The sequence below is a fragment of the Elephas maximus genome, chromosome 27, assembly GCF_024166365.1.
Source record: "Elephas maximus indicus isolate mEleMax1 chromosome 27, mEleMax1 primary haplotype, whole genome shotgun sequence".
Lineage (NCBI taxonomy): Eukaryota > Metazoa > Chordata > Mammalia > Proboscidea > Elephantidae > Elephas > Elephas maximus.
This window is the reverse complement of record NC_064845.1, coordinates 13,968,532-13,996,289: the sequence shown is the minus strand read 5'-3', so window position 1 is coordinate 13,996,289 and position 27,758 is coordinate 13,968,532. Positions and strand designations below refer to the sequence as shown.

Sequence of the window (27,758 nt, the reverse complement as noted above, 5' to 3'; positions counted from 1 at the left end):
ATCTCTTCTAGCTGCTTTCCCTTGCCAGCCTCCCTTCCCACACTTCTTTCAGGGCTTCCTGGGATCTCCTTCCAAATAAGCTACTTGCATTCAAATCCTAGCCTCAGGGTCTGTCTCTGGGCCTTAGACAGAGGGACTTCCTTAAGGGCCTCTGGGGCCCTTCCCATACACCCCTCTTTGGTTTCAAAACACCATGGATCCTTAACTGGTACCTGACCTCCTAAGCATTTTACGGGGACTTTCCTGCACCTCTTGCCCAAACAGGAAGAACAGAAATGCAAGTTGCACCTCCAGAGGGCAGCCCCCAAGTACGGGGTGGCCCATACTCCTCCAAAGTGCACACTGCCTGTTTGCTGGATTGGGGATGCTCTGATTCTGTCTCTCGTCTGGCTTTTCTCATCCTTTCTGTTATCTGCACCCATATCTAGATATGTTTTTATCATTGTTGTTGTTAGGAGCCGTCGAGTCAGTTCCGACTCATAGCGACCCTACACACAATAGAACGAAACACTGCCCGGTCCTGTGCCATCCGTAAAATCGTTGTTATGCTTGAGCTCATCGTTGCAACCACTGTCTCAATCCACCTCATTGAGGGTCTTCCTCTTTTCCGCTGACCCTGTACTCTACCAAGCATGATGTCCTTCTCCAGGGACTGATCCCTCCTGACAACATGTCCAAAGTATGTAAGACGCAGTCTCTCTATCCTTGCTTCTAAGGAGCATTCTGGTTGTATTTCTTCTAAGACAGATTTGTTCGTTCTTTTGGCAGTCCATGGTATATTCAATATTCTTCGCCAACACCACAATTCAAAGTAAGCAACTTCAAATCCTTTCTGGAAGTGGGCGAGGGCATAAATAAATAACAGCAGCCATAAAACACTCCCTGTAAGCTCTTAGTTCCCAGCCAAGCACTTTTTACAAAGAAGCCGTTTTGAGATTGGCAGTTGCTTCCACTGTGAGGAACCTTTCTGCCGTCTTCACCAGCCTGGCATCTTTGTCAGGTGCCTTTGGAATAAGTGGGCAGAGACGAATAAAGAAGGCAGCTAGCCGCCCACCTCCAGATCTCTGAAAAAGTAGTTCCTTTTTCTTCCCTAATTAGGGTAGATCTGGGACAAATGGCCAGGCCCAAAAAGGCAGCAGGAAAAGATAGGGGAGGCAGAAACACACGCCCCACCACCCCCGGCCCCCAGGCCTGGCAGGGTGCTCACCGTCACGTCACGACTCAGAGCTAGCTCCTTGAGAAGGTTTTGCACCAGTGACCCTCCTCCAAAAAAAAAAAAAAAAGAGTAGGTAGATTCCATATGGCAAGCAGGAAAGTGATTATTTATAGATGAGCCCTCCAAAATAGAATCCAGGAGCCAACCAGAGGAAAGTTCTAGCTCTGATAAAGTTTACTCGGCTTCCCTAGGTTGAACCCTAACAATTATGTCACTGGGCTTTAGGGCCTCGCAGACCCAGGTTCAGGTCTTGGCTGTGCTCCTTAGGAGTTGGGTGACCTTGGAAAAGTTGCATTCTCACTTTGAGCTTCAGCTTCTTCAGCTGTCAGCTGGGAATTTTCACAGTAACTGATGGCGTCGCTGGGGAGTTAAATGAGAAAGATATGTCAGAGCCCCCTGCATGGTATTTGGCACAGAAGAAGCTTGCAAAAGGGTCAGGTCTCCTCCTCTCAGGCCTGTTATGAATGTCTTGTCATTCTGTAGAGCCACATTCTGGAAAACGGAAGTGGTGGGTGTGCAATAGGGGCCATTTCCAGAAACCACGGCTGCAGCCTGGGCTGCCTGCTCACTGCTGCGTCTGTTCCCATGTCCCACTGTGCGACCATGTGTGGCCGTTCATCACCACACGGGGCCTAACGGGACGTGAGATGCCCTCTGAGGAGCTCGTGAATGTGAGCTATGGAGATTTAAGGAGCCCATAATCTACTCAGATAAATGACCACAAACAGATTCATTAAACCACCCAAAGACTTTCCAGAAGGCGTGTGCTTTAGAAAAGGCAGGGTATCATGAGCAGCTGTGGCCTTTTGTGGGTTTGCCTTTCTTTTTAGAAAACTGACATCTGTGATCACTCAGACAATCCGAACTGATACTCAGGGAGGTCGGCCTCAGAGGAGAGACATGGAGAGTTTGGTCATGATCCCCGCTCAGCCACCTCACAGCTCTCTGACCACAAACAAGCCCCTAACTTCTGAGCTCTCCAGCTTCATAGCCAGTAAGCATACCTGTCCTGTCCGTATCATGTAGGCCAACCAACATTAATCCAGCTGACGTTGACTGTAGACCTACTGTGTGCAGAATGGGAGCGTACCACTGTTACCCGGCCATGCCTGCAGCTTTAGTGCAGAGTCTGGCTGGAAATCAAACATGGGCCCAAGTCTTGTGAGCTTATAGAAACCTCTGGTAGCTGGCCTAAGTCCTCACTCTTGAAGAAAAATGTTCTCTAGCCCCTGTGCTATGTACCCAGGATCCTGCTGGGCAGTGGGAACAGGGAAAGGCATTGCTAGCAGAGGGAAGAGCATGCACGCCGCCAGAAGTTTTGCAGAGATGGGGCTGGCTGGGAGGCAGGAGCTAAGTTTGAGGAGATAGGTAGGCAGTAACTTGCCTGGGGGATTTCTGTGCTGGGATAAGGTATGTGGACCTTGGCCACAGAGTGCCAAGGGAAGTTTCTAGTCAGAAGAAAAAGCAAGTTGACCCCTTGACTGCTTCGTACCTAGCTGGAAGGCTCTACTGGGTGAGCAAGGAAGAGGTCTCCTCTTGAACGTTCCTCTGGAGTGCCAGAAGCCACTAGTGGCTCCTTACAACAGCTGAGACCACCCCAAAATTCTGCTACCCCAGTCTACACCCTTCACCCTACCTCTGCACTCCACCAAAGTCCCTGAATCTCTGAGGCCACCAGGGAGTGAAGGGGCTGCAGCTGTCCAGAGAAGCCCCTCCAGGCTCATGACCCAGCCCAGGAATCTTAGACGATGGCAGTCCAGGGCACCCCCAAAACATTAGCCTCAGGAGATCCCGGCAGCATCGGCCTCGTTTCCAGCCAGACTGCCAGGAAAAGCATGGAGGTCCGGAGAGACCCTCCCTACCTACCTCCTTCCCCTTGCCCATTGCTGGGAGTCCTCTCCAGCCAGGTCTTCAAGATAGGGCAAAAATTCCCAGGCAGAGTTACAGGGTGGCTGCCAAGTGGCCTTCTCCCCATCTGCTGGAGGCGTCCGGTTCTGGGGAGAATGCAGCATATGGGTTGGGGTCCACTGTGCTTTGTCATCCCACTGGCAAACATACCCCACTTGATACATTCCAGGGCCATGTCGTCATGGTATTTAGATAACGTGTTTGTTGACCACAAAGAAATAATCAGCCTGGCACATGACGTTTTCTTCATAGTGGTGCTGGGATCTTTAAGCTGCCTCTTGGGAGCATCCAGAGTTTACAACCAGGAGGGAAATCACAGCAAGCTTTACGGGACCAGGAGGTAGAAGCCGTGATGGAGCATAAGGGGCTGTGTGGAGCCTGACCCTGCAGCCCGACTGCCTGAGTGTGAGCCCTGCATCCTCCCCTTAATAGCTATGGGATCTTATACAAATCCCACAACTTCGTTGGGCCTCAGCTTCCTCATCTGCCAAATGGGATGATATAATAATACCTACCTCACAGGGGTATTGTGAGAGTTAAAATGAATTGACAATTAGAAAACTCTTAGAACAGTGCCCGGCATGAGATAAGCCCTAACCTAACATTAACATTAACCTGCTGCCGTCGACTTGATTCCAACTCATAGCCACCCTATAGGACAGACTAGAACTGCCCCATAGAGTTTCCAAGGAGTACCTGGTGGATTTGAACTGCCAGCTTTTTGGTTAGCAGCTGTAGCTCTCAACCATTATGCCACCAGCGTTTCTGAAATAAGCCCTAGATGACCAGTAACCAGTTGCTGTTCAGTTGATTCTGACTTATGGCGACTCTGTGTGTGTCCGAGTAGAACTGTGCTCCACAGAATTTTCCATGACTGTGGTCTTTTGGAAGTAGATTGTCAGCCCTTTCTTCCAAGGCACCTCTGGGTGGACTTGAACCCCCAACTTATTGGTTAGCAGATGAGCATATTAACTGTTTGCACCACCCGCAAGGCACCTCTGGGTGGACTTGAACCCCCAGCCTTTCTGTTAGCAGATGAGCACATTAACTGCACCATCCAGGACTCCGTAAGGGGCTGTTAAAATTAACCACATATGCAAAATGGAATCTGATGACAGGAACATTCTGAAAAATAAAATATGGAAGGCCTTCAGCCTCTCAGGGTGGTCAAAGGCAAGACTTCAGGCACAGAGAAGGAGGATGCCACCTCTGCAGATGTGCCCAGCATTCCAGGGGTACCTTAACTCTTTATTTTTTAAATAAAATTTTGTGTTTCCTCCTCAGCTAAGAAAGCACAGCAAATAGCCTCATTTAAAGCACTGTAGTACCCAGAAGCCCCCACAAATGGGATTGTAAAGATGCTGCTGACTCCACTTCCTTTTAAGGGTCTTTTTCTGAAAGTAGCGCCCGTCAGAAAAGCAGCGCACTAGCAGAGAAGCCAACCGGAGTGAGAAAGGGTCCATTTGTGTGGCAGAAACTGACGTTTAATTGGATTTCATAGGTGGAGGTGGGCTTTTCTGCCGCTAAAGATGGCCCTGGGGGGCAGTATGGCGGTTCCTCCCCTTGGGCTGCTGCCGCACGGCACTCTGGGAAGGCGGCTGGCGGTCCTGCTCGGCCTCCTGCCTGGGCGAAGGGCTTCCTCAGAACCCCCAGACCAGACTCCACACAGCCCAGGCAGCACCCCCAGCTCCCACTCGGCCGCCGAGGGAGGAGGGCAAATCTGAGGGGCAGTCTTGCCCCTTCCTCTTCGGCCTTGGCCTCATTTCCCATCAGAGATCCTCAGACCACAACATGGGCGGCTCCTTCCAGTCTTAATTTCTCCTTTTCCTTCCCCCTGTGTTTCCTGCCAGCGCACCAGAAATGCTGCTGAAAATCCACTCTTCCCTTTAGTGCTTCTCCTAACCGCATTCATTCCCGACCAGAACAGGCCCGAGCCCTCCGCTCGCCGCAGCTGCAAGATAATATACAAGCCATTTTAAGCCTCACGCCTATGATTCCAGCAACCAGTATAATAAAACACAGGGTTATTTTGTGTTTTATTAACTGCCCCTTCCCTTCAGTTTGCATAATAGTGACTTAGATTTACATGCCGTTAAGACGGCCCTGCGTTATTTTTAATAGAAGGTGGGACAGGCTTCTCTCTCACTCGGTCCAGGCGCGTGATAAAGTAACCCCATGCGATGTTGATGATGATGGCGTTCACACTTGCTGGGTCGGGGCAATGCCTTTTTTTCCAGATGGATACTCTATTGTAAAATGACTTCCCGCCGCAAGCTCGTCTCTCTGTCCCTCACGTCCATGTCATCTTCCTACGAACCGGATAAACTGCCTATTAAATTTAATTACAGCCCGAATGGCCGCACATCTTGATCTTCTGTTCCCCGGAGGGTACTGAATTCCACCAAGGTCCTTGAGGAGGAAATAAAATAAATCTGGAGGGTGCAGGCACACTCTCCCTCAAGGAGGCTTGCAGAGGGCAGTGTTGGCCGCCACCTTTATTGTGGCTTCAGTGGTATCCCTGTAGCTGAGAGATTATGCAAACTTTTCTTTCTGACTTTCCGCAGTGACATTTTTATTGACTCCTGCAGACTGGTTTTAACAGAGGTGGGGAACTACAGATAGGGTGTGAGGGGCGTGGTACCCGTTACTGAACTGTTTGCATTTGCCAGGAGCCTAACGCCAGGCCTGGGAAGCCTCATCTTTGGTTGGATAATTTGGCTCTGCCTGGGGAAGCAGCAGGCTTTAAGGCCTCATGAGCAGGCCCAGGCCACAGGGCCCAAGAGAAGCAGCATCTCTGAGCCTCATCCTAAAAATGACAGTTGTTGTGGGACCTTTAAAACAAGCAAGAATCTGTGGGAACTCCGTTCACTCATTGATTCATTCAACACATATTTATTGAGCCACCACTGTGCACCAGGCACTGTTCTAGACACTAATGATACGGGAATAAATAAATCAGACAAGACTTTGCTATGTAAGTAAGTTACAGAGTGTGTTAGATGGAGATTAAAAAAAAAAAAAAAACAAAAAACAGTGCTGTCGAGCCAATTCTGACTCATAGCGACCCTATAGGACAGAGTAGAACTGCCCCACAGAGTTTCCAACAGGCGCCTGGCAGATTCGAACTGCTGGCCCTTTGGTTAGCAGCTGTAGCACTTCACAACTACGCCACCAGGGTTTCCAAGATGGAGATAAGAGCTGTGAAAATAGAGCAGGTTAGGAATGAATAAGAAGAGTGAAGAAAAATTGAGGCCTTTGAATTATGGTGTTGGCGAAGAACACTGAATATACCATGGACTGCCAGAAGAATGACTAAACCTGTCTTGGAAGAAATACAACCAGAGTGCTCATCGGAAGTGAGGAGGGTGAGATTTCGTCTCACAAACTTTGGACATGTTATCAGGAGGGATCAGTCCCTGGAGAAGGACATCACATTTGGCAAAGTAGAGGATCATCAAAAAAGAGGAAGACCATTGATGATATGGATTGGAACAGTGGTTGTTAATGAAGGGCTCAAATATACCAGCAATTGAGGATGGCACAGGACCGGGCAGCATTTTGTTCCATTATACATAGGGTCGCTATGAGTTGGAATCGAATAGACGGCATCTAACAACAACACAACAACAAGGAAGTGTCTGGAAGCTGGGGTGGGAGAGTGTTGAAATTTTCAATAGAGAGGTCAAGGGGAGCTCAAAAGGAAGTAGCATTTGATCATAGGCTTAAAGGAATGAAGAAGTGTGCCATGCAGACACTGGGAGGAAGAGCAATCCAGGTAGAGAGGACAGCCAGTGCAAATGCCCTAAGGCAGATGCATGTCCGGTTTGTTGGGGAATAGCGAGAAGACCATGTGGCTGGGATGGAGGGAACGAAGGGGAGAGTGGGAAGCGGAGGAGGCTGGATCTGCTCACCCTCCTCGTGGGTTTTTACTTTGAGTGAGATGAGCAAGTGTTGGAGATTTTGAGTAGTGGAGTGACTTGATCTGACATGTGTTTTCAAAGGATGCCCTTGTTGTTTTGATGAGAATAAAATGTAAGGAGGTCAGAGTGGAAAGGGAGAGAGCAGTGAGGAAGCTGTTGCGTTAATCCAGGCAGGAGTTGACGGTGGTCAGCTCACGAGGGTGGCAGTGGAGGTGGGACATCTTGTCTAGGTCTTGACAGTTCTTTGGGAGGAGAATGTGAAACTCTCAGACCTAAACCCCCTTAAACTGTAACTGTGTGTTAGTCAGAATTCTTTTAATTACAAGTGATAGAAACCATACTCAAACTGACTCAGATTTAAAAGAGAGGAAAAAGAATCCTTGTATGAATCAGGTATGGCTGGATCCAGCTGCTCAAACAACACCTTCAAGACTGGGCCACCCTTCCTCTTGATCTGATTCAGGTTTGGTCTGGGGCCAGACTCTTTCATAGGGGTGATGTGTTTTTCCATTGGGAGGCACACAAATGACAGGTTGCATCTTTTTAAGATGTTAGTAACCGTGGATGATCCATACTTACAGCCATTAATTCATCAGGGTGGAAAAGGGTGTATCCGTATTCTGTCATTCCTTCCTCATTTATTAGCTGGAATATTTGCATACAGAGAAATTTTCCCTCATCTCCTACTTGATCCCTGGGTGGTACCAGCTGTTTGCGCTCGACTACTAACCAAAAGGTTAGAGGTTCGAGTTCACCCAGAGGCACCTCAGAAGAAAGACCTGGTGATCTGCTTCTGAAAAATCAACCATCAGAAACCCTATGGAGCACAGTTCTGCTCTTGACATACATGAGATCTCTATGAATCGGAACCGACTTGACAGTGACTGGTGGTTACCTGGTGGTATGGTGGTACAGGCATAAAACTGAGCATTTTAAAAACATGAATCCAAGCTAAAGACTCAGCCAGGCTCACCAGGGAGCTCCCTAGTCAAGGCTGAAGTGTCAGCCTATTTACAGCAAGTGTGTTGAGCTCCTTGCCTACTGTTGGGGTTCCCAGAAGTTAGGCCTGATAGTGCTTTCTCTCCCCCTCTTAGAACTCCAGTGCTGACCATCGAGTCCGACTGGACCTGGGCCTCTGGGACAAATTCAGTGAACTGGCCACCAAGTGCATTATTAAAATCGTGGAGTTTGCTAAACGTCTTCCAGGCTTCACCGGCTTGACCATCGCAGACCAAATCACCCTGCTGAAGGCCGCCTGCCTGGACATCCTGGTATGTGCCGTTCTGAACTTGTTTGGGGGATGAGGAGGGAAGGAAGGAGACTGAGATGCTGCAAAGATCTCCAGAGGAGGTTTTGGTTCCTCAGCCTCACTTTCTCCTACCTCCTTTGCGCGCTGAGTCCTGCCCTCTCGGCTTGAATCTCAGTTCAATTGCCTAAAGCTCAGAGACCCCCTGGAGTCACACGGAACCTTCCTGCCCTCTCTGCCCAGTGTAGGAACCCTCTTTACATGATCTTGGGAAACAGGCCAGCCAGGCTCGGCTTGTATGCCTTCAGGAACGGCTTAGTTGTTCACTGCCCCCAAAGCAGCCTTTCCCCATGGCCCGATTATTAGAAAGCTCATGCGGCTAGTGAGTGACCATCTTCCTTTCTGCTGCTCCCAGTCACCCGGTCCCTGGGGCCTCACAAAACATTGGTTTCCCTTCCCAGAACAGCCCCTTAGGTGTTTGAGAGACCCAGAAGGATTCTCCAGGTTAAACCAACTGGAGGTGCATAGCAGTGCCCCGGCACCACTCCCTCATCTCAAACCACCTCCACCTGTGGCCTCAGGAATACCCCTTCTCACTGTGGGCCTCAGTTTCCTCAGCTGTACAAAGGGGGTCCCCCATCGCTCCTTAACTCCTGCCATGCTCACACTGAGGCTTCCAGAGCCTTGGAGGGGATGAGGACGCCATCCACACCCTCACCCTCTGCAGGCCTCTGCTGTTACCCTGCATCAGGCATGGTGTGATCTGTCCAGGCTGGGCAGTTTCCTTGGGTGGGGAAGCAGCTCCCATGAGAGGTGGCAGGGACGTGTCCTGCCTGGGGCCTGAGTGCCAAGGCACATGGAGGCGTGGGAGGGGAGGCCAGTTCCAGGATGCATCAGAAAACAGGGACGGTAACATTAGCTTTTGCAGTGCTATAAATCATAGGTTTTTCTTTTTATTATGTCTTTCATAGCTTTGGGTATAAACCATTCTGAAGAGCAAATTGAGTTACTCACTATAATTTAAAAAAACACATATACATGCCCTTTCCTTCTGAGAATGAGACAGTAGGGCGATGGGGGAAGGGTCCTGCAAGAACTTGAGTGTTTGCGGATCCTTCCGTTCCATCATTAGACCTTAGGAGGAGTGGTGATGATTTCTCAATAACAGACACCAGCGGTCCTGAGAGCATAGCTGGTGATTTTCTTATAAAATCAGAGGGTCTGGGGTGAACTCAAAAACAACAACAACAACAAAAAAAAAACATCAGGGTAGCATTTATTCATTACACATCCATACCCTGTTGAGTTTGCAAACTTCAGCTCCCCTGAGCCTCACACAATTCAGTGAGGTTGGTGGGGGTTGGGGTATGGATTCAGCCCATTTTACAGACAAAGAGCTGGAGGCTAGCTGAGTCACGAAATCATACAGCACCTGGGTGCTACAGCCAAAACTGGAGACCTAAATCCTTGGACTCCAAAGTCAAGAGAGTGAGTACAGACAAAAGAGGATGAGAAGCATAAACAAGAGCCCTCAGGGACAGCAGAGGTGTTAGAGGTCAGGGCATGGGCCACAGGGAAAGAACCAGCCAGACAGCCTAAGATTAATAGAGGCAACTTGGACAAGTTAATAGTGATGTTAATAATGAACTATTAGAATAATTAGCAACAATGCCCAGGGCCTTCTAATGCTTTCCTCAGAATTGTTTGAAGTATAACAGCTCTACAGAATTTTACCTAAGCCTCAGAACACCCCCAAGATGTTAGTAGAAACTGGAGTTATCACCACATGATAAGAGATGTGACCAAGGTCCAGAGTAACTGAGTGATCTGATGGGGGCACAGAGCCAGTTAGCACCTGTACCTGGTAATGCTGTGGAATCCTGACTCTTGTGTATCACGCAGCCACCCAGCAGGGCCTGGAGCCAACAGCTTTCCCAGTGCTTGGACTCTGACCTTGTCCCTCTGCTTTTCTCATAACCCTGCTTTTGTCCAGCTGCCAGGTGGTGACAGACTGTGACCTCCACCCACACCCCCAACTCTATGGGAAAGGTACAGAACAAGAGGGATGAGATCCCTCTGGGAAAGCACCTGTTTCCGTAAAGCTACATGCTCAGTGATCAGGATGCAGTCTACACAAGATTTAGAACTCCTCTTAAAGGTCCCCTTCCCGCCTCCACGGCTATTTTCCTACTCATCATGTTTACACTTAGCTGTGCTCCTCTGGTTTGTCTGTGCTTCCAAGAATCAGCCCTTAGCCCCACATTGGAGTCAGCAAGAACAGGAACCAATTTCTGTGACCTTGGTCAAGCCATTTAACCCCCTCCAAGCCTCAACTTCCCCCTCTGTAAACAGGAAGACCAATAAGGTGTGAAATATGGTAGTTATTTAAATAAGGGAGAATTAAAGACGGTAATGACCGTAAGAACCTAGCACGTACTTTGTGCTCAGTCAGTGGTGTTGAAAGTAGTGTCAGGGGCTGCGTTAAGTCTGAGTGAGCAGTTTTAGCCTCTGGGTCAGGAGTCAGAAAACTCTTTTAATCACTCTTCCTGGCCGTACAGGGGTGGAGAATGTGGGGAGGGTATGTGTTCCATAGGCAAAGGGGGAGAAACTCCTAGTCAGGGGAAGGGCAAAGGCCTCTAGTTATATGGGATAAAACAAGCATACTGATATTTGGCCCCAGACAAGAGCTCATTTCCAAGAATTTGTAGCAAAGGCAATTAACCACAGATCCTGAAAAATGCACAACTTCAAAGAGCATCTTTTGGATGAGAATATCAATTGGCTAAGCTGTTTAGAAGAATCTTCTTATCTGAGCCATTGATGTATGGAGAGCATGAGACAGACCAGAAGGACGGACAGACAGACACAGGCTGAGGCTATTCTCAGCTTCTAGGAAGGAATGCTGAGTTTGTCCCAAAGGTTACCACCCCAACCAAGTGCCATCTATTCAAAGCCAGCAGTTCCCTTGTGTGTGGTCTCCCCGATGAGACAGGGGCATTTATTTGCGATTGCAGGCCTGCAATGGGAGGACACGGTCAGGTGCAGCAATGCTGCTGAAGCTCTGGGGAAGAGCTGATTTACAGTCTTGAGGTAGGAGCCCCACTGAAGCAGGTACAAGGGGGAGGAAAAGCCTTTAACCTGTCCTGCCCCCATTCCCTGCTGCCCTCCAGAGGGTCTCTCATCCCAGCCCTGCTTGGTGGGGCCTGTCTGCGGGCCCCCATACAGACTCTTTGGTGGGAGCCCTCAGCCATGCTTCCCTCACTGGGCTGGGGAGTGGGGATTCTGAGGTCCATCACTGGGTTCATGATTTCTCGTAGAAGCAAGTAGCCAAAGATGGGCAATCTCTTCAAAATCCCTTCATTGCAGATGGAATTTTCCATTCCTCCCCTCACCCAGGAGTTTAACATGCTGGGTCTGTGTTCAGAGCAAGCGAGGGAGCCCCCGAGAGTGGCCTCTTCACCGGAGCCTTGCCCTCGTGTTTTCTTCTTGCTTAATCTCCTCTATCCTCTTTTGCTTACTTCATCCACTCTTCCCTCTCAGCTGCCTCTTCTTCACTGCAGGAAAGTGGAAACAAGTCTCTCTTGACCTGAAAGAAAACTCAGAAGAACGAACAACCCCGGAGGCTATCTGACCTTCTGGTTTCTCTCTCCTCCCTCTAGTCCTCCCTTCTCCCCTCCTTTCTTTTGTTTCTTCCACAAATATTCACTGAGGGCCTACTGTGTGCCAAGTACTGTTGTAGGCTGTGAAGACACCACAGGGCCAATCCCTGCCCTCAGAGGAGAAGGAAAATAAGCAAATAATGTTGTAGGTGCTGCAAGGAAAAAGGAAAGTAGAATGATGGAGCAGAGAGTGACTGAGGTGGGCTGATTCCTATAGTGCAGTTAGGGAAGCAGGTGACCTTTAAAGAGACCTGAGTGAAGCATGAAGCAACAGAAAGAGCTGGAACCAGTAAGGCTGATGGAAGAAGCGGAAGGGTGAGCCAGTAGGAAAGAGCAGAGTTCAGAGACCCCGGGGTAGGCGAGTTCTTCGTGCATTTGAGAAACAGGGAGGAAGAGAGTGTGATATGGGGGGTGGGGGGGAGCGCGGAGCACAGTGACCGTAGGGGAGCAGGGGGACCTGAGACCAGAGAGGAAATGGGACATGAGGTACAGCGGGGCCATGTGGATTTTCGTTTTCAGTGTAATGAGGAGTCATTGGGTTTTGAGTGGAGGCAGGCCACGGCCTGACTTTTGTTTTAAGAAGTTCATTCTGTCTTGCCATGCAGCACTGAATGAATATTGGTTGAAGGAATGAATCTTATGCATGTTGACTGAGCCCTCACTGTGTGCCAGGGACCAGGGATTAGGTGATAGAATAGATAGGTTCCTGCCCTCCTGCAATTTATAGTTGACCCTTCAACCCAGCCTAGGCCAGCTCCTAGTTTAACCACAGTACTCGCTCTCCCCACTCCACTCCCCAGAATGGCATCATACTGATCTCACTCCCCTTTTGACCTGTCCCTGCTGTTGGATTGAGGTTACCCGTGGAGGCTCTGAAGCCAGCCTGCCTAAGTTCAAAATCTGGCCCTGACATGTACTAGCTATGTGGCCTTAGGAAAATTACTTTACCTCTCTGAGCCTTAGTTTCCTCACATTTAAAATGAAGGAAATAATAGACTTCTCCTTATAGGATCTAGGACAGCGTTTGGAACATAATAGGCCTCAGTCACCTTACATCTTATTACTGTTATTGTTAAGCCTCCCCACACCCTACGAGGGGGTCCTGTTACCATCCACATTTTGCAGATGAGGCAACCAAGGTCCGGGTGGAAGCCAAGGACCTATGGGGCACCCCAGAGGGAGTTTTCAGCCTCTGGATAAAGGAGAGGAGAATTACCTTTACAAAAGGGAGAAAGTTGAGCTATTTTCTGATGAGAGGATAACTTGCTTTGCCAGGATTCCGTAACGACTGCAATGGAGAACTCCATAGATAGCTGTAAGTTTTATAATAAAATCACACAGGCCATGGTGAGGGGTAATTCACTTGCTATCAAGACGAGATTTTAATATCAGCCCCTCTGGTTGGTGTTCAGAGGCCCTGGGCAGGGGTGCACCTGGGGCATTTGAGAAACAGGGAGGGAGACAGTGTGAAATGGAGGTGATGGGCAGTGGTGCTCAGCCCCTTGGGAGAGGAAGCGGGTGTCCTCCTTCTGGGACCCAGGCCTGTGGCTGCCCTGAGTCTGCCCAGGTTACCCCCACAGAGCAGCCATTTTCCATGTCTCAGAAGTAGGGCTGGGTACCCTTTGTCATGGGGGGAAGCTGCTGGTCTGTCCTGGCCCACAGACACCTCCTCCCTGTCACTCTCCTGTCATTTCCCCGGACCCCGATCAGTCTCTTTCCTGACCCAAGGCCTTTGTACATTTGGGTCATTCCTTCTGGAACAGCCTTTCCCCACCTTTCTCCGGGCTGGCTCCTTCTCCTCTCTGCTTAAGTCCACCTCCTCAGAAAAGTCTTCCCTGACCAGCCACTTTGTGTATTTTGTAACTAGGGGTATGTTTACCCGTGTCTTCTGCACAGGGCTGTCAGCTCTGTGAGGTCAGAGATCTTGCCAGGGTTGGTCACTGTGGGGTCCATCAGTACCTGGCACAGTTCAGGCTCAGAAGAGACATCCAGTGACTTTGTGGCTGAGTGAATGAACTAATGAGCTAGTGAAGTAAAGACTGAAACTTGATTCCAGAATGTGTGCTGCTTTCTGAGTGGAGGGCCTACCCAAGCTCCAGTGCGAGGTCTTTTTCTGTGGGACACACGGGACTTCCCTGGTCCTGCCACCTGCTGCCCTCACTTCCCCCAAGGAAAGCGTTCCCATGCCAGTCACAGGGGCATCTTGCTTCTGGTGACACAAAGTGACTGCCCTGCATGACTTCAAAAATGTGATTTGTGGCTCCTGGGGCTCTGAGGACCATGTGGCTAGACAGCCACTGGGACCATTCCCACAGGAACCTGCTCCCCCACCTGCCCCGGGGACTCAGTAGAGACAAGATAGCAGGCTGGAGAGGAATGAGCTCTGTCCTTGGAGTCCCACAGCCTGAGTTCCCACATCACATTGCCTCTGGCCACCTGTGTGGGTCATGATGAAGTTGTGTGTCTCTCTGAGCCTCAGTTTACTCACTTGTGGGTGTGGAGCAATTACCCCATCAGTCATAGGGTGTCACTGTGAGGGGGTGGACCCTGGAGCCAGACCCTGTGTTCAAATCTCAGCTCTGCCACTTAGGAGCTGTATGACCTGAGAGAAGCTTCCCGACCTCTCTGAGCCTTGATTTTCCCATAAGTGAAATGGGTAAAATAAAAAAAACCATTGCCATTGAGTCAGTTGTGACTCATAGCAACCCTAGAGGTCAGAGGAGAACTGCCCCATTGGCTGTGATCTTTACAGAACCAGACCACCTCATCTTTCTCCCTCGGAACGGCCGCTGGGTTCAAACCACCAACCTTGTGGTTAGCAACCTAGCGTTTAACCACTGCACCACCAGGGCTGTTGCAGGTATAATACAGCTCTTCCCTAATAAGGTTGTTGGGTGAAGGGATTGAGGGTGTGCATACGAAGCCCTTAGCATAATACCTGGCACATCACAAGCGCTCATTTAAGTTGACTGTCGTCACCGTCAGTGTTGAGTAGCCCAGATCCTCTTTGTGAACCGCTGAGTACTGAGCTGACAGCAGTGACCCAGCTGTCATGGTGGTGATGTCCATTACAGCAGCCATGAGCCACCTGTGGCTGTCAAGCCCTCGGCATGTGCTAAGTGTAACAGAAATGCTGGATTTCAAAGACCTAGTATTGAAAAATGTAAAGTATCTCCCGAATAATTTTCTATATAGATTACAAGTTGAAACAAAAATATTTTGGATATATTGGATTAAATTATTAAAGTTAATTTCACCTGATGCTCTTGACATTTTCTAACGTGGCAGCTAGAGTGCTGGCCCAGAAAACAGTAACAATAAAGAGAGACTCCTGCTCCTAGCACCTGCGTAAAGGAAGGCCAGTGGCAGGTCCTGCTGGGAAAGCTCTGTTCCTACAAGTTCACCCAGGTAGGTACTGTGTGCCCCCAGTAGACAGACACACAAAGCTCTGTATGTGTTGTTGTTATTATTAACACTATTTAAACGTTCCCATAAGCACTTGGGGTTAAATAGTCAAATCAGATCAGGATCTGTCCACAAAATGCCAAACTCAATCAGTGTGAGGTCTGAGAAGGGTGAGCAATTTGAGTGTTCTCTTTTGCCTAAAAACTTAGAAATCCCAGGATGCCCCCTCAGGTGGTTACAAGGTGAGAGAGGTTCTGATGGAGGAATGCAGTTGACTTATTCAACAGATATCCATTAACCACCTATTTTTTTTGTGTGTGTGGAGGGAGGAGCCCTGGTGGTGCAGTGGTTAAGAGCTCGGCTGCTAACCAAAAGGTCAGCAGTTCAGATTCGCTCCTTGGAAACCCGGTGGGGCAATTCTCTTTCCTGTAGGGTCACTGTGAGTTGTAATTGACTCCAGAGCAATGGATTGGGTTGGGTTGGGTTTACGGGTGTAGAGGGAACTGTACTAGGTGCTAAAGATACAGCAGAGAGCAAGAGAGATGAGTAGAGATTTCATTTTAGGAGCTCACATTCTAGAGGGCAGACAGGTCGATAAGCTTAGATAGTGCCAAGCACTATGAAGAAAAAACAGGGTGATGGTTCATTCCATGCAACCGTACACAACAGTGGAAAAGAACACATGGGGTGAATCGCACAGTCATGATACCGAGTGAATAAAAGCCAGACACAAAAGAGAATATCCTGTGTGATTACATTTATCTAAAGTTCAAGAAAAAGCAAAACTAATCTGTAGGATTAGAGATCAAAATAACAGTTACTTTGGGGAGGCGCTTTTACTGGGAGGGGTAAAGGAGCCTTTTGAGGGCTAGAAATGTCCCTATCTTGGCCCAGGTGATGGTTGCTCAAGTGTAGGCTTAGGGGCGAAGTGCATTAAGCTATACGATGGAGATGTGTGCACAGCTCAAGGCATGAATGTTTTATTGTCTATCGCTGTGTGACAAATTACCCCACAACTTATTAGCTTAATACAAGAAGCGTTATTATCTCACAATGTCCCTGTGGGCTGGGAACCTGGAAGTGACTCAGCTGGGCGGTTCTGGCTCAGGGTCTCAAGTTTTAGTCAAGACATCATCTAGGGCTGCAGTCGTCTGAAGGCTTGACTGGGGCTGGAGGATCCAAGATGGCACATCACACACCTGGCAAATTAGTGCCGGTTATTGATGGGCTTCGTTCCTTGGCACATGGATGAGGCTTCTTGAGGGTCCTCATACACATCAGCTGGCTTTCCCCAGAGCAAGCAATTCAAGAGAGCAAGGAGGCCACAAAGCCATTTATGACCTAGTCGCGGAAATCACATATTGTCACCTCCACCATATTCCATTTGTTAGAAGGTAGTTACTAAGTCCAGGCCACACTCAAGGGGAAGGGAATTAATTTAAGTCCCACTTCGTAAAGGGAGGCGTATCAAAATTTTGTGGACATATTTTGAATAGCCACATGTTACATTGCAATTCAAAATATCTTCTTTTTTTTTTAATTCTAAGAGGGTAGTCTGATGGAAAATAATGGGTTTGAGGGAAGGTGGTCACTGTGCTGAGGTGGTGACGTCTGAGCTGAGATCTGAATAAGGAGGAGCCAGCCGCATGAAGATGGGGGAAAGCATTGACAGTAGACGGAATAGGAAGTACAAATGCTTTGCAGCAGCAGTGAGTTGTTGGGAACTCAGAAAGAAGGCAGACAGGACCAGAAGGCAGTGAGCAAGGGGAGGCGGAACAGTTGGAGTTGGCAAGGTCAGTGGAAGCCATGGAGGCCACAGACAGAAGTTTGGATTTCATTCTCAAGATGACTAGGAGCTATTGGGAGAACTTTAGCAAGGACAGATCTCTGATGTTGTGCTCTAGCTGCTGTTTGTGGATTCCGTACCTGGGTTCGGGTAGAAATAGGGACCAGTTCAGAGGAGAGAAGATGGTGGATGGAGGAGGAGACAAGACTCTGGCTCCAGCTCCGGCTCCCACAAGCTCACTTCCTTCTGGGCTCCAGCTTCGGCCAGTGGGTTCACTGAGGGCGCGCACAACTCACAGTCCTGTCAAACGAAGTGAAAAGATACACAGTTGTCCTTGCTGACAGCAAGAAGAGAGGGTCCTCTTTGCCCTGAGGAGGATCAGCTTGGACCATCAACAGGAGCTTTGTTGGTCCTTTCCTGAGTCAGCCTCGCCTGGGCTATTTTTACCCATCTCATGGGACCTGCATGCTAGTCTTTGAGATAAAATGCCCTTCTTTCAAACAAAGGGTATTTTAATCCTGGAAGAGAACGTGGCCGTTACCACTTGACTTAAGTGTGACAAAATGAAACCGTGTGGTTTGGGTCCAAAGGCAGGACTGGCCAGAAGCTGGGAGGGTGCCTGTTGCACACTGGACCGGTCTTGTCTCGTGGCTGGGGTAGGTGAAGGATGTGGCTGCTCCCCGGATAGAAGACGACACTATTTGTCCATCTCAGGTCACGTGGCCTTCCTCGCTGGATACACAATTAATAGTTGGATTTGGATTTCAACTTTGCAGGGAGAGAGGCAATGGGATGTCATTTAGACGCTTCATCAGGATCCAAATATTTTGCAACATTTGAGGACGAAAATCCTTTATAATAGTTGGAAAGAGATGTTTGTGTGCTACAGTTTGGACTTGGATTTCTAAATGAGTTGCTAATAACTTGGAAATTTCTAAATCCTGGTCTTTATTCTCAGTGAATCCTCAGTTTCTGTCACTCTTCAGGGGACAGAATCTTGTGCATTCGTGTATCTTGGTAGCATGTTAAAGCTGCGAAGACTTAATTTAGTACCAGTTTTTTTTTTTTTTTTTTTGGTTCCAAGCTAGAAACGTCTGGAGGTTTTGAGCCCACAGATATTCGGCATCCTAACAACACGTAGCATCTTGTGGTTACTGACCCACGACACTCCCTGAGTAGGCAGTATTTCTTTGTGCTTCTCCAGGTAGTTGAAGGAACTTGAAGCTCGGGATTGGGTGCCTAGGCTGAGGCACTGCCGCTTGTGCGATCTTGGGTGCCACACTTACTTCTCAGGGCTGTCAAGGGAGTGTAAGGGTTGCACTCAATGGCCTCTGGGTTCCCTTGCTGCTCCGACATTGGGAACAGCTTCATACCCCATCAACTACCAAGGTGAAGTGAATAGCTGGTCAGGAACCCAGAAGAAATGACCAGACAGATACCTCAGAGGCAAAAAAAATGTCCACACATCCAAGGAAGAAGAATCATTGTGATGTTTGGCTACCACTCGTATTACCAGGTGATTTCCAGTTCATTGTGCTACTTGACCACACAACAGGAACATTATAAATTTGAGAATATGTCCTGATTTAAATGATTTTCTTCCTCCCCAGTATAAAGTGAGGTTTGTAGAGCTTTCTGTTTCCAGGCTATGGGCTGTGCACTTCTGTACCCCAGGTCAACCTCCACGAATAGTCATGCAGGTTGTGTACTGTGCAAAGGCACCCAGCCCAGGGGACAAATGGGGCTAATATGAAATCAGTACTGCACCAGAGGTCGCCTAATCTTAGAGAGGCATCTGGGTTGGAATATGGCAAGAAGGAATGAGGTAGCTTTGAAGTGGTAGTTAAGGGCACAGGCTCTGAAGATGGATGCCCTGAATTCAAATCATGCCATCTAGTAGTTATGTGACCTGGGCCACACCATTCAGGACTGTTTCCTCATCTGTAAAATGAATAGTAGTACATCGCTTAAACTTTCTGAGCCTCTGGTCCCTCGTCTGTAAAATAAAAAGTTTGAAAGATTGAATATAGGGCATGTGTAAATACTTGTCGGCACTGGGTTCTGGGTTTATAATACTTGACAGATACTAGACATCTAATAAATGGTGGATAAGTCTCTTTTTTGGTCAACTGTAAGCTCTTTAAAGGATAGTGACTTACTCATCCTCATATCCACAGCGTCTGGCACAGTGCCTAGGATGTAAGTAGGTACTCAGTAAATGTTTATTTGAATCGATGATGAATTACTTTAAGCAGTTATTTCTCAAAATTTCCGGGGTCTTATTCATTACTTAAATAACTTTAGCCCCTGTGTTTTGACTTCTGTGTTCTTTTAATGAAAGAGCTGAAGAAGATGTTCAACATCTGAAGGGGGGCGGCATGCCCCGTGTCATGTAAGAGCTCCTTGGAGATCTTCATGGTATTTCCTGGCTAGATCTGACTGGTGCTCTCAGGACAGCTGGCTTAGATGATCCATCAAGTATGCTGCTGTTTTTTCTTCTTCTAGATTCTTAGAATCTGCACCAGGTATACCCCAGAACAAGACACCATGACGTTTTCAGACGGCCTTACCCTAAACCGAACTCAGATGCACAATGCTGGATTTGGTCCTCTGACTGACCTTGTGTTCACCTTTGCCAACCAGCTCCTGCCTTTGGAAATGGATGATACAGAAACAGGCCTTCTCAGTGCCATCTGCTTAATCTGTGGAGGTACCACTTACCTAGAAAGCCCTGCGTGGCTCCATGAAGAAAAAGTTGCAGTTGCAATTTATGGGAAATTCCTCATCTCCATTATGGAGTCATTTTTCATGGGGAAATACACATGAATAAAGCCAGGCACTCATGCCTGGGCGTGGTGGTGTATTTTTCCATACTGTTATGAATTAAATCACAGTATTTGGGCTCCTTCTGCTCTGAAATACTAAGATGTTATTTCTCCAACTGCCACAGGTATTTTTTAAAAGGCAGGATTAGACTATCGTAAAATTAACTGTCTCGGGACATCTGAATGGTGATCTGAGGGACATGCATGTGCTGTTTGCTAATTAAGTGGCCATTGGCTTGCTACCGCCTCTCCCCAAGCTTTGAAGGTATGGGATAAAATATGGCTTTCTTCCTAGTGTGGCCCATACTGGCTCAGAGGAGGCCAAATCATAAGTGGTTAAAAAGTAATGGCTTTAATTAATTAAGGGACACAGTTACCTTGCTTTTATAAGCATCTTTCCCAAGGTTTTTTAAAATTCAGTTCAGTAGTGCCACCTGCTGGCCGTGAGAGGTAACTCTCTATTGGACAAAAGCAACAAGCCATCAGTGTGCTTTCAACCAGTACAGCAGGAATCATTTTTAAGGGTTACTGCTTCAAGCAATTGCACATATCTTCAAATCTTAGTCTTACAGGAACAAAAAAGTCTTACAAAACCAAAAACCAAACCGGTTGCTGTTGAGTAGATTCCAACTCAAAGCGACCCTAAAGGACAGAGCAGAACCCCATAGGGTTTCCAAGGAGTGCCTGGTGGATTGGAACTGCTGACCTTTTGGTTAGCAGCTAAGCTCTTAACCACTGTGCTGCCAGGGTTTCCAAATAGGAGCAACAACAAAAAATGGAGGAAGGGAAATGGGCCCTAAGTCCTCTAGCCTGGAGAGTACATAGCCCTTTCAGTCCTGGTACTAATTGTTTAATACTTTTTTCCTGGTATGTAGACCGTCAGGACCTTGAAGAACCAACAAAAGTAGATAAGCTACAAGAACCGCTGCTGGAAGCACTAAAAATTTATATCAGGAAGAGACGACCCAGCAAGCCTCACATGTTTCCAAAGATCTTAATGAAAATCACGGATCTCCGCAGCATCAGTGCGAAAGGTGTATCTTTAGGATCTGCACCATATTCACAAAGTGCACTTGTGTTGTTTTTTTAAACTGTTTTAATTCAAGATGTTTGATAACAAGTCCCTCTTGGTTTTTTGTTTTTTCTTTAAGTTTTGGAACTGATTTCTCGTTAAAATCAAAAAGTAAATAATGCTCTTCCCTCCAAAATAAAACCCCTGAAATCTTACCCTACTCAGTAATCTGAATAGATCATTGAGAGATTTAGAATTCAGATGACTAAGTGTTAAGGAAAATATTGTTTTCCAGAGAACATACTATGTGACTGGCAGTTTAACTTTCTACTTTTATACATTTCATTCCCGCTCTCCACACATGCTCTGGTTTATGTAAAACCTGACTCCACTTTTTCCTTAACATTCAAACCCCAAGAAAAATGAACAGTACTTAGGGTAACTGTTATTGGTTAAACTTCTCTCTCAATTAATGTAGCCACTGCTCTCTCCTGTATTGACAGATTTACTTGTGCACACCTCTAAGCAAAGGAATTCTTGCCTTCCAGAGAGGTACAGATATTCTTTACCTAGTGATTTTCAGTTTAGGTGGTAATTCAAGCAATTACAGAAGTGTCTAAAGCCATATCATAGTTGAGTGTTAGAGTTTTTCTCTGTACAGAGAAAGTCAGCAGCTATCCCAGGTACCCAATGTGCTGTTATTTGTCATTCTCCTTCCTCATTAGCATACTGCCCCTGAAGACCTTGGCAAGCCAAGGAACAGGCTTTGCCTTTCAGAAAAGTACTTAAAAGCACAGTAAGCTTGTTTGACAAGGAGTCTCAATTCTTGGGCGCCTTCTAAGAGGTTTCTTCAGCGAGATATCCCGAGCTCATTCCTAGCCTGGGATTAAGAGTAGACGCTATACCAGTGCAATGGAATGATGAGTCTGTCCTTGATTTTAAAAATGGAGCTATTTAATACTGCCATCCCCTATATATAGCGAGGCTAGTGCTATCCGGGAGAGTTTGCTGCACTTACGGACATGTTCTAGAGTCTGCACTGTCCAGTACAGGAGCCACGAGCATGTGAGGCTCCTGAGCACATACAATGTGGCTGATGCAACTGAGGCACTGAATTCCCAATTGTTTTTCATCGGGCAGATTTAAATCTAAGTATTTAGCCATGTGTGGCTACTGTACTGCACAAGGCAGTGCTAGATCAAGTTGTGGAGAATCCCTGCACGATTATGATACCACTCTTCCATTCACGGTGGGTAGCCTTTCAGTGGTCTCCTTTTCAAGATACACTCTTTTCTGGTCTTTTATCAGGAACGTCTTTGGTAAAGTACGTACTATTCTGTTTTCTGAAACTGAGGCATGGAGATATCCAGCATGTCACCACATCTCTGCTGCTTTTCTATAGACAAAGTATGTTAATTTTGTAACGTTAGGATAGCCTCTGGGAGGTATCGTTAGCACAGTTTCCTGTTATCCAAAGGTGCAACAGTATCAGCTCTTGCCTCCTTTAAAAACGAGTAAAGTTCTATCGGATGGTGGAGAAACCCCTATCGGCATACTGTGACCCTACATTGCCTAAGAACCCAATCTGGTTCCGACTTCACAATACACTAACATGATTGTTAGTGGGTGCAGTTCCCATTCTGAATACAGGTATTTTTATCTAGAGCTACAGTAGTAAGTGGATCCCTTCAACAAAGATAAAAGCCATTTGATATCTGTATTTTATGACTTGATTTATTCATAAGCAAGAGTAAGGCTGAGGCAACCCCCTTGTTAAAAGAGATGAAAGTTCGGTCCCTGTTATCCTGCCTAACTACTTGATCTTAAATAGATTTCTTTTCTCTCTTCTTAAAAGGTGCAGAACGTGTAATTACCTTGAAAATGGAAATCCCTGGATCAATGCCACCTCTCATTCAGGAAATGCTGGAGAATTCTGAAGGACATGAACCCTTGACCCCAAGTTCAAGTGGAAACACAGCAGAGCACAGTCCCAGCATCTCATCTAGCTCAGCGGAGAACAACGGGGTCAGCCAGTCACCACGGGTGCAATGAGACATTCTCCAGCTACTTCAAACATTCCCCAGTACCTTCAGTTCCAGGATTTAAAATGTAAGAAAAACCATTTTTACTGCTGCTTAGTTTTTGGACTGAAAATATATTAAACTCAAGAAGGACCAAGAAGTTTTCAAATGTATCACTATATACTTACTCCTTACCGTCTAACTAACTTACCTAGAAATACGAACTTTTTTAAATTTTAAAAATCAGCCATTTCATGCAACCAGAAACTAGTTAAAAGCTTCTCTTTTCCTCTTTGAACATTCAAGATTGCATGACAAAGACCCAGTCAAAATGATTTACACCCTGGTTCAGTTTCTGAAGACTTTGTACATACAGCTGTATGGCTCTCCCCTTTCTATACTGTATGTCTGGTGCTCTCCTTTTGTCTTACATATTCAAAATAACCAAGACACCAAGGTTATGAAATAATAGACTGCTGTACATGTCCAGCTAAGAAAGATTCAAAAAGATACCGTCCTGCTTTCACAGAACAGTCAGGACATCAAGGTAAGGAAATGGGACTGCTGTACGGTATGGCAGGATAAGGCTAAAGATACTCTAATTTAGTTAGTATGGAAGCTTCTTCTTGCTCTTTTTGATGCTCTCAGACTGGATCTTTTCTTTCATGTTGCCCAGTAAGAGTATACAAATCCACTGCACTACCAGAAGACAATTCTGTATCAGTGTAACTGCCAGCTCAGTTAATCACATGTCATTTGTTCAATTGTTAATGTCACTTTAAATTAAAAGTGGTTTATTACTTGTTTAATGAGATAACTACACACATAAAAAAAGAAAAAAAAAAAGCTATTACATTTTTACAGTAATGATAGCCTCCAAGGCAGAAACACTTTTCAGTGTTAATAAGTTTTTGTTTACCTGTTCACAAGCCATTAGGGAAATTTCATGGGATAATGAGCAGGCTGGTCTACCACCTGTACTATGTAACTCTAGTGTCCCTCCCGATTCATGCCTGCTACTGGGATTTTTTTTTTTTCCAGCCTTCTCGATGCCGGGATGCCGGGGGGCTAACGTGAAATCCCACAGGCATGGGCAGAGCTCTGCCTCTTTGACCTTGTTCAATCACTATGACGCAGAGTGAGAGCTGTGGTAGAGTGGTTAACAGATACAAGTGTCAGCTTCTTAGTTCTCATTTAAGCACTAGTGGATTTTTTTTTTTTTTTTGATATATTAGCAAGTCTGTGATGTACTTTCACTGGCTCTGTTTGTACATTGAGATTGTTTAACAATGCTTTCTATGTTCATATACTGTTTACCTTTTTTCCATGGAGTCTCCTGGCAAAGAATAAAATATATTTATTTTACAGGTATGTGTGTGGGAGCTTTTACTACACTTTCATTCAGTAAAGAGACGACAGAAAACACAGTTCCATTTTTAATGTTTAAATTTCATTTCAAAAAGCAGGTCTGTAGTCTGCAACCATGACAATTAAAATCTGTGCTACTGCACGGGCAGTCTATACCAAGTCTACGAGCCATCAGACAGTACATGACATTTCAATGAGTAAAAAAGAGCATAAAACCGTATGTGTAAGAACAAAATGTTAAAAGGCCTACCACAATAATAAAAAACCATCAATTACATCATCACATTAAAATAAGCCAGATGTACAAAAGTCTGAGACGGAAGAGACAAGAGGACAAACACAAGGTATTCGTTGAAAAATGTTTGTGCTCTTCGGGCACTTAATTAAACATTGCGAAATCCACATCTTCTTCTTCATCAGACTCTGCAAAATATTTTACTTCTTTTCTAGCCCTACCGGCTCGTGGGAGAGACGGTGGTTCAGAAGCGAAGTCTGACGGGAAGATGTCCACATCTGAATCCTGATCAAAAGATGATTTCTTCGGCTTCTAGACGTTTTTTTTTTTTTTTTTAAAAAAAGTAGATTTAAAATGCAAAAGTTAAAAAGAATTCTTTACAGCTAGTATTTAGAAAGTATTACAAACTATGGTGCTTTTAAAATTAATTGGAATTGCAGCGCTAACCATGAGTATGACCAGTTACCTAGTTATTATTTTGAAGGGAAAAAATACATATATGTAATTTGCCACTCTGGTGAGGTCTTGTATTTACCAAGTTCTAGCCTTTAAAATGCACCACTATTATTTTCTGAAATTATGTATTTCCCCAGCAAGTATACACAATGCCCAGATTAGTAAAAATTCAAATTGTCCCTATCCACAAGTACATATTAAGAACTCACGAGAGATACAAGATGACTCATATACAATGTATAGTGCACACTGTCAATCTTTACAGAAAGGCAAAGACAGGTCACCAAGGTGGACCAGAGGCCTCGAAGAAGACTGGATGGAAGAGGTCAATGTGGAGAGCGGCATAAAGCTCTGGTCTCCTATGTTTATATTTTTAAGCTTTAGTAGGGGAAAGAAAGGACATCTGGTGTTACTCATTGACCTGAGAGAGACAGCGTACTTCTGGAGACATAGTCACAGTCAAATGAATCCAAGTTAAAAAAAAAAAAAAAAAAAAAGTAGCCTTTCCTTAGTATTTCCAAAAGTGATATTTCACCCAGGTAAAATACAACTACTGCTGCTCCTGGGTGAGCTGGAGCACTCTGAGTGGGTTGTTTATATACCACACTTTCTCCAAGAAATAGTATTTACTATATAGATTTATACTTGGATGATTCTTTAACCATATACAAGAACTACTGATAACAGAGATTCGGTTTAAAGCTGTTACAAACCATTCTAGTAATAAGCAAACTACCTTGCTTGCCGTGGTTTTGGATGTTTTCCTCCCAGGGTTATAATCACCTTCATTTTCAGAGCCAGATGCTTTCCTTTTCTTTGCCCCTCGACCTTTACCTTAAAAATGATACAAAGAGGTTTTTTCCCCCTCAAGGTAAAATGCAATATAAAAAGATAAATGCCAAAACATTATACTCTACTTTTTGGGCGTGCCCAATCAGTATAGCAATCCTGATATCTTCATATGAATGATGCAGAAACAGTTTGGCAGCGTCATTTCAATTCTGGGGTTTACATGACTAAAGAGTATTTCACAAATACATTTAAAACTAATTTGAAGGTCCTGGTGACAAATTTAATGACCAAGCCTCTGATACATAAAACATTTTCATTTTGCAAATGTGATCTAAGAGCCTGAAAAAATGTCTCAGAAAAGTGCTTCTCAAATTATATATGGTTAAAAAAAAAAACCACACACACCTTTAAATTTCCAACTTATCAAGGACCAAGCTTTTAAAAATACAATAAAAATACAAATTACCAGAAAAGTAATCACAAGCTTAGCTGTCACAGGAACACCCCCGGATTATTATAAAGGTTGAAATGTTCAATTTCTTATTTCGCCACATAGGAACAACCAACCTGCAGATCCCACTCGAATGGCACAACTGTGGAACAGAGCCTCATCCCTTCTCATACCTAGAATCACTACATGCGGCATATTTTTGTCATCATGGGAGGAGGAAGGAGAAATACTTAGAGGGTGACCAGATGTCCTCCATCCCACAGTGCCAGTGAAAGAGAAAATGGAACTAAATTGCAATTCTAAATTCTAAAAGATTTCTTGAGAGCCCTGACCTCCTAGATTGCACAAAATGATCTTAGAATGTCATATGTAATCAGATGAAACAATGAAATAGCACTTTTGAATTTACACAGGTTTCACACCACGCATACCATGTTACGAGTCTCACGCTCTACTGACCGAGCTATCGCAAGTATTGACACCCCCTCCCCCCCTTCTTCTTCTCCCTTTTTCCACAAAGGTCTGTATCTCCTTATCCAAGCCACCTTTCTAAATAAATTAAATACACTGTTGATAATAATATTCTTCAGTTGGATAAAAGGTTGAGCACCGACCCCTGAGAGCATGCTATTTCTCACAAGGGTGTTTTGGAAAGTATCTTTAACGGCTTCCCAGATTCTGGAGGCAAGGAGGGGGTGCCAGGGAGGACTGCAGCTGGTTCCTTCGCGCGGCACTCAGTGCAGCTACTTCATTTCCAAGATCAACCAAAAGCTTTGGTCTAGGGCTCCTGGTCCAGCCTACTGGAATAGTCTCATGCCTAGTCTGACTTTGTAATAACTATTCTAGTGAGCTGGCTGCAGGGGGTCTTTGAATCATTAAGTGTGCAAGGTACTTAACCTCTTTGAGTCTCAATTTCATGATTTGTTGAAGTGATCAGACTAAACTGCTACAGCTCTTTCGGACGCTAATTCAGCACAGATTCATAGACACACTGCTTGTTGAATAAAGCAATTTAAAATAGGTACCCAGCCTTTCTAAATTCAATCAAAGATATAAGGACTACGTCATTTCCACAAAGCATACGTTAGTCATACAGAGACAATTCTCACCTTTGGGTGCCGCAGTCTTCTTTGGAACACCAAATTCTGAATCCGAGTCAGAGTTTACGGTCTCTACTTTCTTCTGCTTGGGGGTTCTCTTGGGCTTAGGGGTTATATCTGAAGATGGTTTGCCTATTAAGTAAATTTCCATTTCATAGGTCAATGTAATATACATATCAGCAAAGCAAGCTGAAGTTGTAACAACAGGAAACTCCTATGGCTGATAGGAAACTGAGTAGCTTTAAATAATGAAAAGGCTTCTCTGTTTGGCCCAGTATAGAGGCAAACAATTTGTCACAGATGACACAATGCTTTGTATTTAATTATGTATAATTTACCTTTAGATAATTCAAGTGAG

General features: G+C 45.9%; 2 protein-coding genes across 5 annotated transcripts in view; one reads left to right on the top strand and one right to left on the bottom strand.

Moving 5' to 3' along the window:
• RARB (retinoic acid receptor beta) overlaps window positions 1-24,512 on the top strand; it is a 195,253-nt gene extending 170,741 nt beyond the window's left edge. For all 3 annotated transcript variants that reach the window (XM_049870929.1, XM_049870931.1, XM_049870930.1), the window contains exons 5-8: window positions 8,139-8,315; window positions 19,646-19,850; window positions 20,841-20,999; window positions 22,833-24,512. In XM_049870929.1, the coding sequence (XP_049726886.1) occupies window positions 8,139-8,315; window positions 19,646-19,850; window positions 20,841-20,999; window positions 22,833-23,029 (738 nt within the window). In that variant the 3' untranslated portion in view covers window positions 23,030-24,512. The remainder of the gene's footprint in view (window positions 1-8,138; window positions 8,316-19,645; window positions 19,851-20,840; window positions 21,000-22,832) is intronic.
• The window catches only part of TOP2B (DNA topoisomerase II beta), a 72,110-nt gene continuing 68,773 nt past the window's right edge, over window positions 24,422-27,758 (bottom strand). For both annotated transcript variants that reach the window (XM_049870927.1, XM_049870928.1), the window contains exons 34-36: window positions 27,410-27,532; window positions 25,794-25,891; window positions 24,422-24,913 (exon numbers count right to left, since the gene is read on the bottom strand). In XM_049870927.1, the coding sequence (XP_049726884.1) occupies window positions 24,746-24,913; window positions 25,794-25,891; window positions 27,410-27,532 (389 nt within the window). In that variant the 3' untranslated portion in view covers window positions 24,422-24,745. The remainder of the gene's footprint in view (window positions 24,914-25,793; window positions 25,892-27,409; window positions 27,533-27,758) is intronic.